A 16,484-nucleotide genomic window follows, 5' to 3' on the forward strand; every position below is an offset into this window, starting at 1 on the left:
TTTTATTTCACATATATTACATCACAAAAAGTGCTACAGTAATTATTTTTGAAATAATCTCCAATCCAAACACGCTCGAAACACATTATTCAAATAATCTCCTTTCAATTCGGTAATCCTTTCATATTTAAAAAAGCTCTCTCTCTCTCATGCTTGGTAACCACAATAATATATAGTTTTTTTGTATGATAAAAAGCTATCTTGTATTTTAGGCCCAAAAAACAAAAAAGACAAGCTAAGAACTATTTGATCATAAGCTAGTACTCATGATCTATTGTGAGAGCTCTCAAGAGACTAACCAGTATCTTGTGTTTTGCAGTCACAAGTTAGGAGACTGCAGTTTGAGGCTTATCTCGGTACTTCAGTTTTTGTGGGCGGCGAAAAGAAAATCTTGGCTCACAAATCTGGTTCAAGTTGAAGTTGATTGGAAGACTTTTTATAGTAGCAGACTTTTTACTGTGTTAAAGGAAGCTTTTTATAAGGATGCTGATATTAAATTGCCACGGATCTCATTCAACACAAAAAGTTCTCTTATGTAAAGGTTAACAAAATTAGCTGAGCAAATTATTCAGCATCTGCAAAGCAAACAACGTTTACACGAATGAAACAATAATATAAACCGATTTAATTCAATTGGCACAGATAATTTAGCACTTATTAATCGTGTAATCAGCCCTATCTAAAGAGTAGCATCTTCATTATCAATCAACTACCTTTACATTCTCAACACAAGCTGCAAAATCATATACTATCATGTGGATAAAATACACAAGCCCACACTCCGCTCTCCATTCCAAAATGTACCAAAATCAACTAAGCCGAATCGGCAACATTTTCTATTATAGAAGCCCGGTGCTCCCAAATGGATTGGTTGTCTGGGGATGCCCAACAGAATTGACAGGAAATGCAGTAAAACCAGCATCTCCAAAGGGATTTTGTTGGCTCATCATGTAGTGTTGCTGCTGCTGGTTCTGTGGATAGACAGGTTGGAATGGACCAAATGGATTTGCCTGAGGCTGAGGCATAGCACCCATTTGAACTGAATGAGGAGGAGGAATGTTATTTGACACTGCAAATGGATCGTGCACTTCAAACGGATTGGGGGCAGGTACTCCATACATTGGTTGCTGGGCGGCTCTATATGCTCCATCGTCATACAAACTATTGAGCGTGAGCGTGTCCAATCCACCAGCCTGCCAAAAAAAAAAAAATTTGCAGAATGCAACTTTTACAAATTGGATAACAATCAATAATCCCAAGTCACAATCAGAAGAAGCCATTTAGCTTAATGCTGACATTTCTATCTTTATCAACATTGGACATCACAAAGAAATCTCGAGCAACAATAGTCATTTCAGGTAAATTGGAGCTCAAGTTAGAGGTGCTTTATTCCATAATCTTCCCTTTCTTATCTGCAAGTACTTTATATTGACTTAAAATACCAAGTTTGTAACAGACATCATTAGACCTCACGTTTTGTTTCTAGACAGCAGAACTGATTAACTTGTCCAAAATATGTCATAAAAGCCAAATAATATCCAGCAACTATGGTACAGGATACAATAACAACCAACCTTTCACCCAACTAATCCATGGATTTGGAATCACATTGCTACAGAAAGGAATAGTAACAGTACAGAAGGCATACCAACTGCCTCTCCTGGGAGGACGATAAGTTGCTGGTGGGAGTAGTTACTAGGGCAAGTTCCCATCCTGTTGGGTCAAAGTCTTTTATTGAAGCAGAACTAGAATCTGTCGTACCTACATTGGCATGCATCATATGTTCAACAAGCAATAAAATTCAGACATACAGCTCATCGGAGAAACTATGCAGAAATTACATACCGGATGGAACTATGGCTAAAGCCAAAGCATTACTTTCCTCAATAGCAGATGCATCAGGTGAAATGGCATTTAAACCCTGAGAACGTCATATAAAAAATGAAGAAATGGAAACAGTGAGTTCATCAATAAGAAATGAACATTAGTGACTGTATAAAAACATATGAAGGGATAAGTCTACCAGCAAATCATCAGTATGCAACTTGTTCGCAGGTGGGGGTAATGGGGCAGCAACCGCAGCAGTTGAGACAGCAGCATCATCTAAAGGCACTGGCTTAGGTTCATCAGCCACGACTTCTGGTTCCTCAGAAGGTAAAGGTTCTTCCTGGGGTTTGTAGGTCAACAAAAGTCTTTCTGGGTATTCCTGAAGACAACAAATCATTGAAAGTAACTTCTCTGCAAAAAAAATGTTATTTTGATTATAGTTACTCCATTTGCACATTTAACAAGCATACTGACCAAGGGCTGCGCCGGAAGAGACACCATCTTTGGTGCTTCTCTTATGTACTCTTCCATCGTCACAAGAAAGGATTGTGGCGGCTGGTGACAAAAAATGACGTCATGCTGGGATCCTTTGTAAGAATTTATCACTATAATAATACCTACTCAAGAAAGAAAAGTATAAACTTCTACCTCTCGCAACACAGGAAACTGGAAATTCCTGGCAAGTTCTAACCCTTTGCAAACTTCATAAAAATCAGAAAGGCTTGCTGCCTGCAGAAAGATCCCGCTCATTGAGTGATACTAATGCCAGCTAAGATCCTCTGAATTCCAAACAACTTTGAAAAAAACATGAAAATTTTCAAATTTAACAAAATCCAAGTTAAGTTCAGAAACATCACCTGCTGCCCAGCTCTTTTATATATCTCAAGGGCTTTAATTGCTTCATGTCTAGGCATCTCAAAAAACTGACGGAATTTCAGGAAAAAGATTTAGCGGGCAAAAAATAAGGAGAATCTATTTGTCAAAAGAACATCTCAAAGGCACAATAAAAAATTCACCTTGTCAACAAGATTGATAATCCCATCATTTACAGCACAATAAATTTTAAAGCTCTCCTTGAGCACCTGGGAAAAACATATATCCAAATGAACCATAAGTAATATACAGAAAAAATCCCATTCAACTGCTATATTCAACAATAGACAATGTTTCCCAGCACAGGTGCAGTCTATTTTAATTTAAATTTTGAAATCAGTTATCTGTTTATACCCACGTAAAGCACAAGAGTGCGAGTACCATAGGGAGGAATTCCACTGGAGCGGACTTCTGAAGCATGGTACTTTACAGATAGAAAAGGTATTTCCTTCAACCATACTTTTCTTCACACTACCCCAAAACAGTTTTAATTTCTTCAATTTCTTGGTGACTAGAGTCTCGAGTTATATTTTGGAGCAAATTTGACAAAATTTTAACAAACAGGATAAATTGAGAAAATTCATATTTATTTAACAGAAGCTAAAACACTAAGATAAAACGTACCAGAGCTAAGGCATACTGAATTACATAATTGTGGACAGCTGCTCCTTCAGGCTGAAAAATGAAACAGTTTCTTAGTCTTAGTTACCTATGGCTCTTAGACATTTAAAATCTTCAAAAGAGCAGCTACAGAAACAGACAGTAAAAAATGACTAAGATTAAAAAAAAAAGAACTATCTTCTAAAGAGTCAGAAAACTACCCGACATCCAATAAGACGATATAGCAGCTGCTGCAAAGAGGGTAAGTGCTCTAGAAGCTCTTCGCTATCCAACTCCCTTGTTCTGCTGTAACCCTGGGAACAAGGGCAAAGAAAATGATTTGAACACCCAAGAATTAAGACACAATAAACACAACTTTCAGTCGACCAAACATCACATGTTCTTATACATCAAGGCTTGGTCCTGTGAAGAAGGAAAAGTCTGAGCATACTTTTATCTTGTATTACTCACTATTCCCACAGAACAAAATCACATAGTTGAGAAACATCTGAATCCCTATTGCAGAAGAAAGAGAGAAAAAAGAAAGAGAAAAAACAGAGCCAAAATAAAAAGAAAAAAGCCTCAACATCTGAATCACTTTTGCAAAAATATAAGAGCCAAAAGAAAAAGATACAGGAAAAGAAATTGTCATCTTAGATTCAAGTTAGCATCAACTCATGTAGTCGAATCTTTTCTTTGAGTTGATTGAGGCTGAAAATATCATCCGCTCAGAAGGTTCTACTAAAATAGAATAGTCCCCCAAACAGATCTTCAATACTGAAACAATTCCCATAATTGAAACAAAGAAATTTTAATTATCAAACACTTCCACAGTACTTGATAGCTCAAAAGAGAGATCTCATTAAGATGAGGCACCAAATATTCTTTGAAAACAAGCAACAAATTGCCTATTCTCTCTCAAACATGTCTAACTGCATTCAGACACAAGAAATGCAATCATAACAGCTCCCTTAAGTATTAGAAACCTACACAGACAGAGAAGGGGAACCACAAGGCAAAGAGATAATAGATCATCATGTGAACCACATACCTTTTCTTGTCCTTGGGCTGGCCTAGGAAGACGCTCAGCTTCAATATCATACCTGAGAATCTTAAAGCATTCAAGTCGCTCTTCCAGAAAGAGAGCATAAGTGCGCACCCAGCCAGAGCAATCCCAAGCTAGAGAGAGAAATAAGAATAGAAGAAACCAGGATCAACTTAGAACACTCAAAATTAATGAATCTATAGTCAAACATAAGTTAAACAAACATTCATCAAAAAGGACATAAAAACAAAGGGAAATAATAGACAAAGGTATCCTTCAGTACCAATAGGGCTTGAATCATCCTTGAAATTGGACATTTGTAGTACATGTCCTCTCTGCTGGAAATTCAAAAGTTCTTCCCGGAATGTAGGATCACCTTCCCTCAAAGCCCTATGAATAACTATCAGTGTCTTCAATGCTACCTGTTAATACAGAAAAAGACTGTTAACAGACAAGACATCATTCTAACCAAGCCAATGAAACAAAAATCTTGTCCATAAACAAAATAATAGCAACACAAACCTCTCAAACACACTGTTCTTCAGTCTCTTTTGTATTTTTAATTTATCTTTATTTTTCTAAATCTTTTTTGATAAGTCACACTGGAATCTGGATGGATTAAGACCATTACAGTGTAGATCTCTTCCGATCACACCACCAGGTCTTTGGGATATCATACCTTCTAGAGGTAATTACTGTAGATTCACAGAATAAAAAGACTTCAATTGCTTTAAGTAGAAATGGACACTAAATCACACCCATTTTTCATCTCTACGTACAGTTGGCAATGTATAACATTTCCACCTAGAAATGCAGGACCAGTGAACAACAAAAGAAGGTGATGACTTTGGTCTTAAAATACTTTTTTAAGTTTATAAACATAAATATTACCACAGCAACATATGCACTACAAGAGAATGAATCAGATGTGAGACAACTATCAGCACAGCCCAAAACCGCAATACATGAAAAGAAGTTACTTTCAATCGCCCAAGGAAATCATATCTTGATGCTTCAAAGTGAAAATTACATGGAAGAAATGGAATGTAGAATCAATTTTCTTAAAACTCCTTGTCCTATGTACCATATGTAAACAGACTCCAACCACTTGAAAATTTTGACCACCTTCAAGCTAAATCATTGTTCCTTGACAAGATGCCATTAAGCTAAACGCCAAAAGACTCCACAAACAACATACCAAAGAAGAAGAATTATTAGCCATGGGCCAGATTAGCCAAACGAAAAAAGGCTGTAAAGCTAATACATAAAAACAGTATATGATATCTCAATGACCACAACTGAACTTCAACAAGATGTCAAAGTGATAATGGGTTAACAATATTCTTTGCATTGTCAAATCCTCAACCAGTCAAACTACATTTAGCTAGGGAAATAAGACTATAACTCCAATGAATTTAGATTTAACCATTACTTGAACAGATACGTAGCATAAATGAAGTGAGAATCATACAGCTGAACTCATATTAGAGTATCCTTTTCCACAGCCCATCTGCCCACCAAAAAGAGAATGACTACTATCCATGAATAAATTTTGTGGAAGCAAAGCTCAAACACTGAAAAGATATCAACCTGAACAAGGTATCCAGAAATGGATGTACTCTAGTAGTTAATAGTCTTCTTTACTCGCCATAGATAGGGCCTAGTCTCACTTTCTACAGTCCCTTCCCCTCCCTACTTCTTCTTTTCCCCTCCCTTCGTAAAGGTCTGACAAAACACTGATCAAATGCAACACCAGCAAATAAAAGATCAGTTAGGTGCTGGACTTGACCGGGACCTTGACAATTCACTCACTTTTGATCAGCAAAAAATGCAACTCTTGTTTCTTTGCATAGTAAGAGAAAAAAAGAGGGGGGGGGGGGGGGGTTCACCTTCACCAGTGAACTAACATACTTAGACTTTAAGCACACTGATATTCTAAATCAACTGATAATAACTACCTAATTCCAAACTTTGAGCACACCGGTATTGTAAATCAAACTAATAACAACTACCCAACTCCACATTACAGTCAAAAGCACAACTAACGCTACTGAAAGGGTCAACTGCAATACTCAGCTAAAAGCATGATGAAAAATTGCAATATACAATGATCACACAAAGCTAAAACATTTAAATTATCAGCAGAAAAGTTCATACCGTCCAATTATGCGTCTTTGCCAATCGCCTAGCAAGCGCATGTATGCAGTATGCAACATCAGCACGCGGTCGAACAGCTGATGTGGCAAGCAAAATTTCTGAAAGAAACAGCCAAAGCACAGCAGTCCAACCAGCAGTTCAGACATTTTGAATCTCACAAACAATAGCAAACACTCAAACTAAAAATTCAAAAAAATCCATCAAACTCTCAGAAACCAAACCCCAGTTCCAAAATTATTTTTTTTCCTTTCTCACCAAAGGCCAAGGCCAAGGCTAAAATTCGAAAGCCGCAAGCAAAAACTCCATTTCCCCACAAAAATATCCAACATTCCATTTTGTCCCAAAAACTCGAACCCCAAGTGGAAAGTTGACATATTGCTCGAAAAATCGAAAACCCATGTAAAAAATCCACATATTCTCCTCAATTAAAGCAAAACCCACAAAAATCTCAACCCAAAAATCGGATCTATTAATCCAAAAAATATATATAAGTGTTAATAAGTAACAACTCACTTCTAAGATGCCTTTCTTTGGGTGGACACTCGACATGATTAGTAGCCTTAACAATCGCCACATCCAAATCCTATATAAAAGAAAAAAAAAACCCAAAATTTGTTACTTCCGATGAATCAATCAAGAAAACTGACGACAGCCCATCAAATAAATCTTAAAAGGGTACCTTAAAATCGCTATTAACATGGGCAAGTCCAACTTTTGTTTGGTCCTTAAGTGCACCATAGGCTTTTCTCCATGTCTGAAGCGTCCCCATTTCTCTCTATTGATAAATAATACCAATAATCCTTCCCTCTGAAACCTTGCCGCGGAGATCGCCTAACCTCTCCTTCAGAATCGGGTAGAAATCGCTCTCTCTCCTTTTGTTAGAGCCCCAGAAGAAAAGGAGAGAATAGAATGGGAGGATTTTTTCTTTTTCTGTTTGTTCGGTTGACGGAGGAAAGAGAGAGTGGGGTATAGTTACTGTTACTGCGTGCTGTGCGTGTGATCTGACTGTTTGGCAATGAAAAAAGTTCAATTTGGCGGCCCCTTCCACACAGCCAGAGTATAATGAGTCATCATTAGTACAGCAAAAATTTTTGGGACCCATCTTAATTTTTTAATTTTGCAACTTTTTGTAGCATTAATAAAATAATTGTAATTCTAAAAGTTCCCAATTTTACTTCAAGCGATTTTTTTTTCCTTTAAATAGGAGACATTGATTTACAATTCCTCCATCTTATCATACTCAACCTTCTCCTTGCATTAAGTGATGTTGTTGACACTTAAATTTTATTAATAGCAATTTATGTCATGTTGTAAGTTATGAAAAAAATGGATAATACGAAATGTTTCATTAACAAAAAGTGGAGTTTCATTATTATTAATATTCTGTATTTCTAATATAGCACTAGACACTTGGTGATAAATTAGAATGACATGAGTATTAATTAGTGTAAAAAAAGTATTAATTAGTGTTAAATTCAGCACTTGTAAAGATCCCTGCAAGTATTGGATCTTCTAAGAAAGAACAAAATATCGGGAAAATATAGGAAATGTGGGGTCTATTGTATTAGCCAATTGAGATTTATCATTTTCAATTGAACTTTCTATTTAGTCAATTGAGATTTAAATTGACTAGAAAAGGGCCATCCAATTTTTGGAAAGTGGCTACTACATAATACATGGTTCACATGTAAAGTTTTGGGTTGAATATTCTTCCAATTGATAAATATAATGGGAATTGCATGAGTGATCTTCATTTGTGGTCTCCAAAATATTGAAATAAAATAAGAAAAGTGAAAAAATTATAAGAAGCCGTTATGAGCAAAGTATAACAGTATTAGATATTATTTCTCTTATATTATAAACACATTTTTCAATATTTTTTTTATATTTTTAATTATTTTATTACCTCATACACATTACTTCACAAAAACGTTATGATAATTATTTTAAATTATACTCAATCACTCATTGTTTATGTATCTTGAGATGAAAATGTAACTACTCCTCTTACATGAGTTTTTTTTTTTTTTTTTTGAAGGACCTCCTACATGAGTTTAATAGTATTAATTTGATCATTGATGACGTAATAGTAAAAGAAGATGTGTTAGTATAATAATTTTGAGGGTATAAAGAAATTTTGAGGGTACAAAATAAGATAATAATTTGTGCTCATATGTACAGGTTGGAGCACATGAGCCACACAACTGGAACGATCAAAGAAGCCTGCACAAGAAGTAATCACTACTGGCTTTCGATTTTGGAATCTTTTCTAGACGTCCAGTTGATAATTTAACATGCTTCTCTTGGTTAATATTTTCCAGCTTTTGGGAACCAGTTTAGTCAAGAAAGTAATGTGGCAAGCAAGGTTACGTGGGAGGGCACAATTAGTCAAGAAACTAATTCCCTTATGATTATTGGACTCCCTTATATATAAAGTCTTAGTGAATTTGATGCAAGAAATGTACATATCAAGATTCAATTCAAGAATCTTTAATTGCAAATTTTTTTTTAATTATTCGTTGTTGGTCATATTTGACAATATGTATGTAATTGAAAAGAGTAATTTGGATCCTTCATTAAGTGAAAAATATAGAATGATATATTATTTTTTTTGATGCTATATGTGATTTAATTCCTAATGATAAATAGTAAATTTTAGTGCTTTTCTTTAATGAGCGCGTTAGTATTAAATTAACTAAACAATGTAGTAAATAAAGGACAATGGTAGAATCATATTTTCTTCTCTCTTCTAATATCACTGTTTAATTATTAGTTGAGCCTTAATGTTATAAGATAATTAACCTCAAGGGAGGTTAGTGTAATCTTCAAAATTTGGAGGAAGGCCAATGAAATAGTTAAAAACCTCAAGGGAGGTTTCTGAAATTATAGTGAATTTGATGCAAGAAATGTACATATCAAGATTCAATTCAAGAATCTTTACAGTACATTGTGCAAAATTACACCATATTCATGAATGAAGCGTTCAAGCACACTTTTCTGCAAATATTTCCTAATAACTAACAAGAAATGAATGCATGCATAATCTTCCACTTCATACCTCTGGGTTGGTACAGAAGAAGAATAGTAGGAAACATGAAAGGGTTTGCATAAAATAAAAAATGCGATTTGCATGGTTTTGTTGAGTAGGCTGCGTCATAGGTTCAGTTGTATTTACTTACCATTCAATAATAATGTTTATTAATCCTTCTTGTGGGATTTAAGAAAGGGACAAACAAGATAAAGAAATTAAATTAGCAGAGGATTAATTACTCCTATATTATTATTCTATTGTTCATTGAATAATGTACACGTGCTTCCAATAATAGGTGGAAAGAAATAAAATATCAAATTGATTGATCACAGAAACCAATCTGAGCAGTCGGCAGCAGCTGTTTTCTTGCAGCTTTGGTGATTCCACCGCCAACTTTAGCTTCTTTTCTGTTCTTTTTGTCTAAAATGGGGAAACATGGGAAATTTTTCTTTTTAAAATTTTTTTTTTTTTTGTTTTGATTGAGAAAGCAAATCACCATTGAGTTTCTGCATAGGGTTGCTACCAAAAGAAATTCAAGTCATTAATAAAGAGAAAAATTGATGAGGATCGAGCTGTTATTAGTGACGTGCATATCTTCTCCTTCTCCTTTAGACAAATAGATATCCAAATTCTGTCCCTTTTTTTTTTTTTCAAGCATATTGAAATTTGTCCCTCCAATTTCTTTAGCAAAATTTAGTTTACTCTTTCAAGTCACATCTAATCCCAATTTCTGCAAGCAATTTTTGATACCAAAACTTGCAAACTTGACCGCTGATACGTAAATGCAATTGAAAAGTCTCTGTGTGGAAAAAAAAAACTATAACACAGTTCTGAGATGTAATGTATATGAGACAAATAAATACTTGAAAAATAGATAAAAAAATATTCTGTAAAAACTCAAGAATCTTTTTCATAAAAAGTAACAATCCAAACGGAACCTTATCTTGGGTAATTTTGGGTGTACTAATTTACTGTTAATTTGTTGTCATTTTCTACGTCAGATTGAGAGGCTTTACCATCATCTTTTAAGGTTTGCCTCCAAAAGCACATTTACTGTTTTCTGCATGTATAACTTTGTCCGTGGAAACCTTTCTTTTGCTTCCTATAATGGGTACAAAACTGTAATGATGCACATCCAAATGAGTATGGCCTGATCTAATTATGCAAATATACATTTGAATTTAGAATTAGATCATGTATAATCTGGACTAATATTTTTAAAAATTGCTCTTTAACCGTCGAGAATTTACTTGATTCAAGAAGTCGTCCTGAGTCGCATCTAAATCAAAACACTTGGTAGGTTAAGGATGTTCAACAACCTTTTATGAAGGGTTCTTCTAATGCATTCTTCTGAATTTGTTGCTGAAATATTCAACCTCTGCAAGATAGAAGTAAAGCCTTTGACCTAAAAAAAGAAAAATAAAGAAATTAGAGGTCTCCCACCCTCGTATAATAGTGTAATTGGAAGGGAGGAAGAGAACAAGAGTCGAAAAGATGATGACAATCAAGAAGCACTTTCAATAGAATTCTTGAAATGAAAGCAATTTTCGTGACAAATGATAGGCAGGTGGATCAATAATGAATGATGATACAAGAGTTGAGTTCAAGAAATCTACCAATCCATCCAAGATTTCACGTCCAACAAACCTGATTTGCTGCCTGAAGGAATAATCAGAGAACAGTACTAGCGTCACTTGCCAAAAATGCAAGAAAGGATTCGACTATTTCTGGATATTTGATGAATTATTTCCCTTTTCACCGCACTGTCATTAGTGAAATCCACAATGCCTTAGTTTACTGGTAAAAAATTATAATAGAAAACAAGATATATAATTAATATTTCATGTGGTTCGGCTAATGAGGCGTCGGTGGAAACTCGTTAAGACAGTCTTGAGATGTTAATTTCTTTTTATAAAATTTATAGTTAATTTGAAAAAGTATTTAAGTGTATAAGTAATTAAATGTGGATTTATTGCATTCACATGATAAGTTAGATAATTTACGTGTATTAACAAGTAGGGAAAATCGTCCAAAACGTCCACCACATTTTGTAAAATAACTTTTTTCGTCCCTCACTTTTGAAAGTATAATTTTATGTCCCTTACATATTCATATCGGTCAAATTTAGTCCCTAACTAGGTTTCCGATCATTTTTTGGCCGGAATCCATCACGTGCAAGGCACGTGATCATTTTTTAAGGGTAAATTTGTCAAATTATATTTTACATAATCTAATCTATAGTCCTCCACATTTTATAAAACAAATTTTTTCATCCCTCACATTTTATAAAATGATTTTTTCATCCCTCACACTTCACAAAATGAATTTCTCCATCCCTCACATTTCAAAAAATAAATTTTTCATTTCTCACTAATTATGTGTGTGAATACATTTTTTTTAAACACATGTATATGTCTATTTGATTTTGCTTAATAATAATAGCATAAACACATATATGTAATTGGGCCCAACTTGTGGGTTATCTTCTCTTTTTGTATGATTATGACTAATATTTACCAATAGAACCTTAATTTGCATATTCTTATTGTATTTTGATCGAAAATAGTTTTATTAGCCAACTTAACAATGAATGCAAGATTTTTTACTAGCTAATACCAGATGAAATCAAATGATCACGTATAATATATGGTATTCGTATTGTTAAGTGAAATCAAATAGACACATACATATATTTATGCTATTCGTATTATTAAGCAAAATCAAATAGACATATACATGTGTTTAAACAAAATGTATTCATATACATATATATATTTTTTTAGGGTTTCCCTCACACACATAATTAGTAAGGGATGGAAATATTCATTTTTTGAAATGTGAGGGATGAAGAAATTCATTTTGTGAAGTGTGAGGGATGAAAAAATCATTTTATAAAATGTGAGGGACGAAAAAATTTGTTTTATAAAATGTGGAGGACTATAGATTAGATTATGTAAAATATAATTTGACAAATTTACCCTTAAAAAATGATCACGTGCCTTGCACGTGATGGATTCCGGCCAAAAAATGATCGGAAACCTAGTTAGGGACTAAATTTGACTGATGTGAATATGTAAGGGACATAAAATTACACTTTCAAAAGTGAGGGATGAAAAAGTCATTTTACAAAATGTGAGGGACGTTTTGGACGATTTTCCCTAACAAGTATCACAATGAAAAAACTAGTCATCGATTGCCGTAGACAAAAATCCCAATGATGTGATTGCCGTTTAAAGGGAAAAAATGAACAATGCCCTGTTTGTTTTAACGGGTTATCAACTTATAGCATTAGATCATCCAGTCATCCGGCATAAAAGGTGGAGACAAATGTAGCTGTCATAGGGTCTCTGGTCATAGAACAAGAATATGTTTTTGTTTGGCTGCCTTTGCTCTTCTTCCCTGCCTAGATTTTGTTCATATCCTCCAAAAATAACTACTAGAACAGTGGAATTCAGCTCTTGTTGAAAAAGATAATAAATTAGACTTCATGACTTTTCTCCCAAGTGGACTAAGTCTAAAGACTTTTTCTTCTTTTGGGGGTGGTTTTATAACAAACGACAGTTGTTAACCAACTTTAACATGCTCTATTTCCTACTTGTGTGGAGAAATTGTCCAATCACCACCTTCTTAATTAAGTAGAAAAGTGACAATTTCTTCTACTAGGTTTTTTGGATTGTAAGGCTCCTCAGAGCCCTGACTTCTTCAATAGGTTCAACAGATGTCCACTGACGGAGCCAGGATTTTTTTTCTTGGAAGGCCAAAATTTTCTTAATATGCTATGTTCAAAATAATTTTCATCCATTTAAATATATGACATCTAAAAAAAATCAAATATTAACTTTAATTATATATATATATAAATTCTCATAATAAAAACTAAAATTGTAAAAAATTCGGGGAGGTCATGGCCCTATCAGTCCCCCTTAGCTCCGTCATTGCAGATGCCCACAATATTAATACCGTTGCATGTGTCAATTTCATGTCACCTTATCTAACAATCTAAGAATTAAGGATCACGATTGTTGTTTGTTCATGCAAGTTATTAGCTTTGATTTCAAGCAAATTTTAGTTCCAGATTCAGCAGCAGACAAACTGCAATAGAAAGAGATTGCACGTCACCTCTTCTGATGATCATGGATTTGAAGAGCCATCCGATTTTCCTACTAAAACAGCAATGTTACAAGAATCACTGTCAGATGCATGAATCAGTGTCCCGTTTTTAGGTTATATAGCAGCATTTCCATGATAGTAACATATGGTAGATTAATTGGAAACTCTGTAACATAAATAAGTCAAAAGTAGAATGAATACTTCTTCTTCTCTCTCTCTCTCTCAATTTTAAGGCTGTGCTTCTTTCTATCAAAACTGAAGTAATTTTTGTATAAGAATTGTCTACTTTTAAGAGAATGAAATTCTGCAATCAGCTGAATAAAATAAGTACGGGGTAGGCAATGACATTCATGATCAGTATGTAAGGCGCTTCACCTGTGATCTATACATCCTGCTTCGAGTTATCAATGGGGTTTGGAATTCCACGATTGATTCTCTAACACAAAACCAAAAACAAAGAAAGGAAACAAGGTAGTATATCCTAAAAAAGATGCTACTAAGGGAGTTATAGATATGATTTTTCCACTAGAATGAGGTATACTAATACTACAAATGGAGTTGAATTACATGAAGGTGAAACTCAGCACAATATATATATATATATATACAGACATATCTGGCTCTTTGCAACATAGTTGCAGTTTTAGTAGAAGTGGTTACTGAAGACCTAAATGATGCTTTATGGACTTTCAAAATGTGAATTTTTTAGTCAGCCAGGTATGGAGCGTAGAACTGCATTTCATCAATTTTACAGAGGAGAGTAAGCTTTATCACATAATGAAGTCATCAAGCAAAGGGGTGTCAAATGGAAGCTTTATGATCCCAGAAGCCACGAAGAATGCAAAAAGCCACAAAGGTAGCATCCATTGAAATGTAAACATCAGAATTGGCTTCCCTGCAAGGTAACAGTAGAGTTAAACTGTCTTTCAACTGCACAAGACTAAATTTTGAAAGTAGCTAAGGTTCCAACAACTGCATGAAGATCTTAAGCCGGCAATATTCTTCAGGATAGCCAGACATAAAACAGTGCAATTTTTTTTTGTTCATGCAGTCTGAAATCTTTTCTTATGGTTTCTTTGTATGAGAAAAATGCAAATCCCATAACACAGTAAAAGATGTAATTTTCCATCATTCCTTCTTTTTTTTTTTTAAATGCTTTAAACTACTGTTGAGACTTAAGAGGTTCTTGATATAATAAGCAGCTCTTGACTAATGCCACTTCAGTATAGACGTACTTCTGCTTCTTTGCTTCTTTTCTTCTCTTACCGTCTTTCTCAATGGATTAATCATTCTCCATTCTCTTGCAAACGCTAAATCCTTACAGAAATGGTGGACAAGAAAGGGAAAAGCAGCATGAATCTGATATATTTAATTTGTGATTCATGAAAAGGCCATTGAAAGTAAACATAATGGAGAACCTAATGACCTCAGTGACAAGGAATATACTACCCTTTGCAACTTGGTGCAGCAAAGATCTAGGATAAGCTTCTAAAAGGCTATAAACTATTTTTTCATGTAATCTGAAATCTACCAGCCTTTGTTGTGAAGTTTTAAATCCTAGAATTGTGATTGACAGGCTTGACAGTTAGATAAAAAGCAAGTAATTAAAAATTTAAAAGCACCGGCCAAGCAGCATAAACGCATATAGAAGAAAAAATGTAAGTCCATATTTGCAATTGGCTAAAATTTTACCAGCAATGTTGGGATGAGAACTGTTTTGCAGTTTAAATATAAGAAGGCATGTTTGGTTTTAGACAACGAAATATGGGGGAAAGCTTTATAATTTAAAGGATTTCAGGTTGATAATAACAAAAGTTTCATTGACAAATTGATTGGATTTCTTGAATCAAAGATAAGAATCATCTCAAAATACCAAAAGTACGCCTCATAATCACTATCATTCAACAGTAGACATAGGACACTTTAACTTTCTGAGGTCACTTCGTAAAGAAATGGATTGCCAGGCTATCAAATCTTTGTCCTACTTGAATGCACAAGTGCATTAATTCCTTTCAATCTGGGATACTATACAAATCAGGAGAACTTCATGCATAAATTTAGTAGAAATTCATGCTTTGAAATATTATGTTGAAGACGACAAGATAATAATATTTTTCAGGACAATATGGTCAGTACCAGCAGAGCGAAATGAGGCTTCCGTTTTATCAGCAATCCACTCCCCTGTCTCACGTAGTTGCTTCTCCACAGGGCTTTCAGTTGACATGGGGGTACCAAACAGGGACATCTTCTCTTTTGGGTCCCTAAACATTTTCAACACAAAAAATCCCAAAAAGCAATCAATCAGGAAACTCCAGACAATACTAGAACCATTTTTCATGATAAAACAAGAAGTACTCAAGTCAAAAATGAAATAAAAAGTAGTTGCCTGACGGGTTCTGTGTCTCTAAAACTGCCTGCACTGACGGCTCTTTCAATCTCCAGAATTGATGGTTGCTTCTGCTTTCTCTTCTGCTTCAGCCTTGGTATTGATGGTGGCTGTAATGTTGTTGGGGAACTACTGCCAGTGTCTATTGTGGGATGTGAACGCTTAGGGGGGCTGCCTTGATGAGATGTGGAAGGTGAAGAAGTTTTGTTTGTGGAGGCAAGAATTTGAAGTTTGTTAATGGAAAGGCAGTTCAAGCTTACCATTCTTCTGTTTCTTTTTGATATCCTTTGCTTTGAAGCTTATTGTAGTGTTGCAAAAGAAGATGCATCCAATACTGCAACTTAAACGGGTGGCACTGAAATATCTTATCTGAACCATCTGATAGACAAAACCAAGCCTTGACCAGTCCCAATTCCAAGTCAAGATGGTAGCCTTTCAGTTGATGGAAATAGTAG

The 16,484-nt window shown here is 34.6% G+C and overlaps 2 protein-coding genes across 2 annotated transcripts; both read right to left on the minus strand.

The window, feature by feature from the left end:
- Positions 1 to 615: 615 nt before the first annotated feature.
- Positions 616 to 7,486, minus strand: LOC113753618 (putative clathrin assembly protein At2g01600). The gene is made up of 15 exons (XM_027297817.1): positions 7,182 to 7,486; positions 7,016 to 7,085; positions 6,503 to 6,600; positions 4,629 to 4,767; positions 4,352 to 4,479; positions 3,522 to 3,614; positions 3,325 to 3,375; positions 2,844 to 2,909; positions 2,685 to 2,750; positions 2,476 to 2,556; positions 2,302 to 2,382; positions 2,024 to 2,206; positions 1,846 to 1,921; positions 1,649 to 1,761; positions 616 to 1,193 (listed from the first exon to the last, which is right to left on the minus strand). The coding sequence occupies exons 1-15, from the start codon at positions 7,269 to 7,271 to the stop codon at positions 840 to 842; spliced, it is 1,689 nt and encodes a 562-aa protein (XP_027153618.1). The 5' UTR covers positions 7,272 to 7,486; the 3' UTR covers positions 616 to 839.
- Positions 7,487 to 14,132: 6,646 nt separating this feature from the next.
- LOC113753224 (probable NAD(P)H dehydrogenase subunit CRR3, chloroplastic) lies at positions 14,133 to 16,450 on the minus strand. Its single transcript, XM_027297327.1, has 3 exons — positions 16,030 to 16,450; positions 15,780 to 15,904; positions 14,133 to 14,538 (listed from the first exon to the last, which is right to left on the minus strand). The coding sequence occupies exons 1-3, from the start codon at positions 16,290 to 16,292 to the stop codon at positions 14,414 to 14,416; spliced, it is 513 nt and encodes a 170-aa protein (XP_027153128.1). The 5' UTR covers positions 16,293 to 16,450; the 3' UTR covers positions 14,133 to 14,413.
- Between the last annotated feature and the right edge of the window lie 34 nt (positions 16,451 to 16,484).

This window comes from Coffea eugenioides, chromosome 11 (genome assembly GCF_003713205.1).
Source record: "Coffea eugenioides isolate CCC68of chromosome 11, Ceug_1.0, whole genome shotgun sequence".
Lineage (NCBI taxonomy): Eukaryota > Viridiplantae > Streptophyta > Magnoliopsida > Gentianales > Rubiaceae > Coffea > Coffea eugenioides.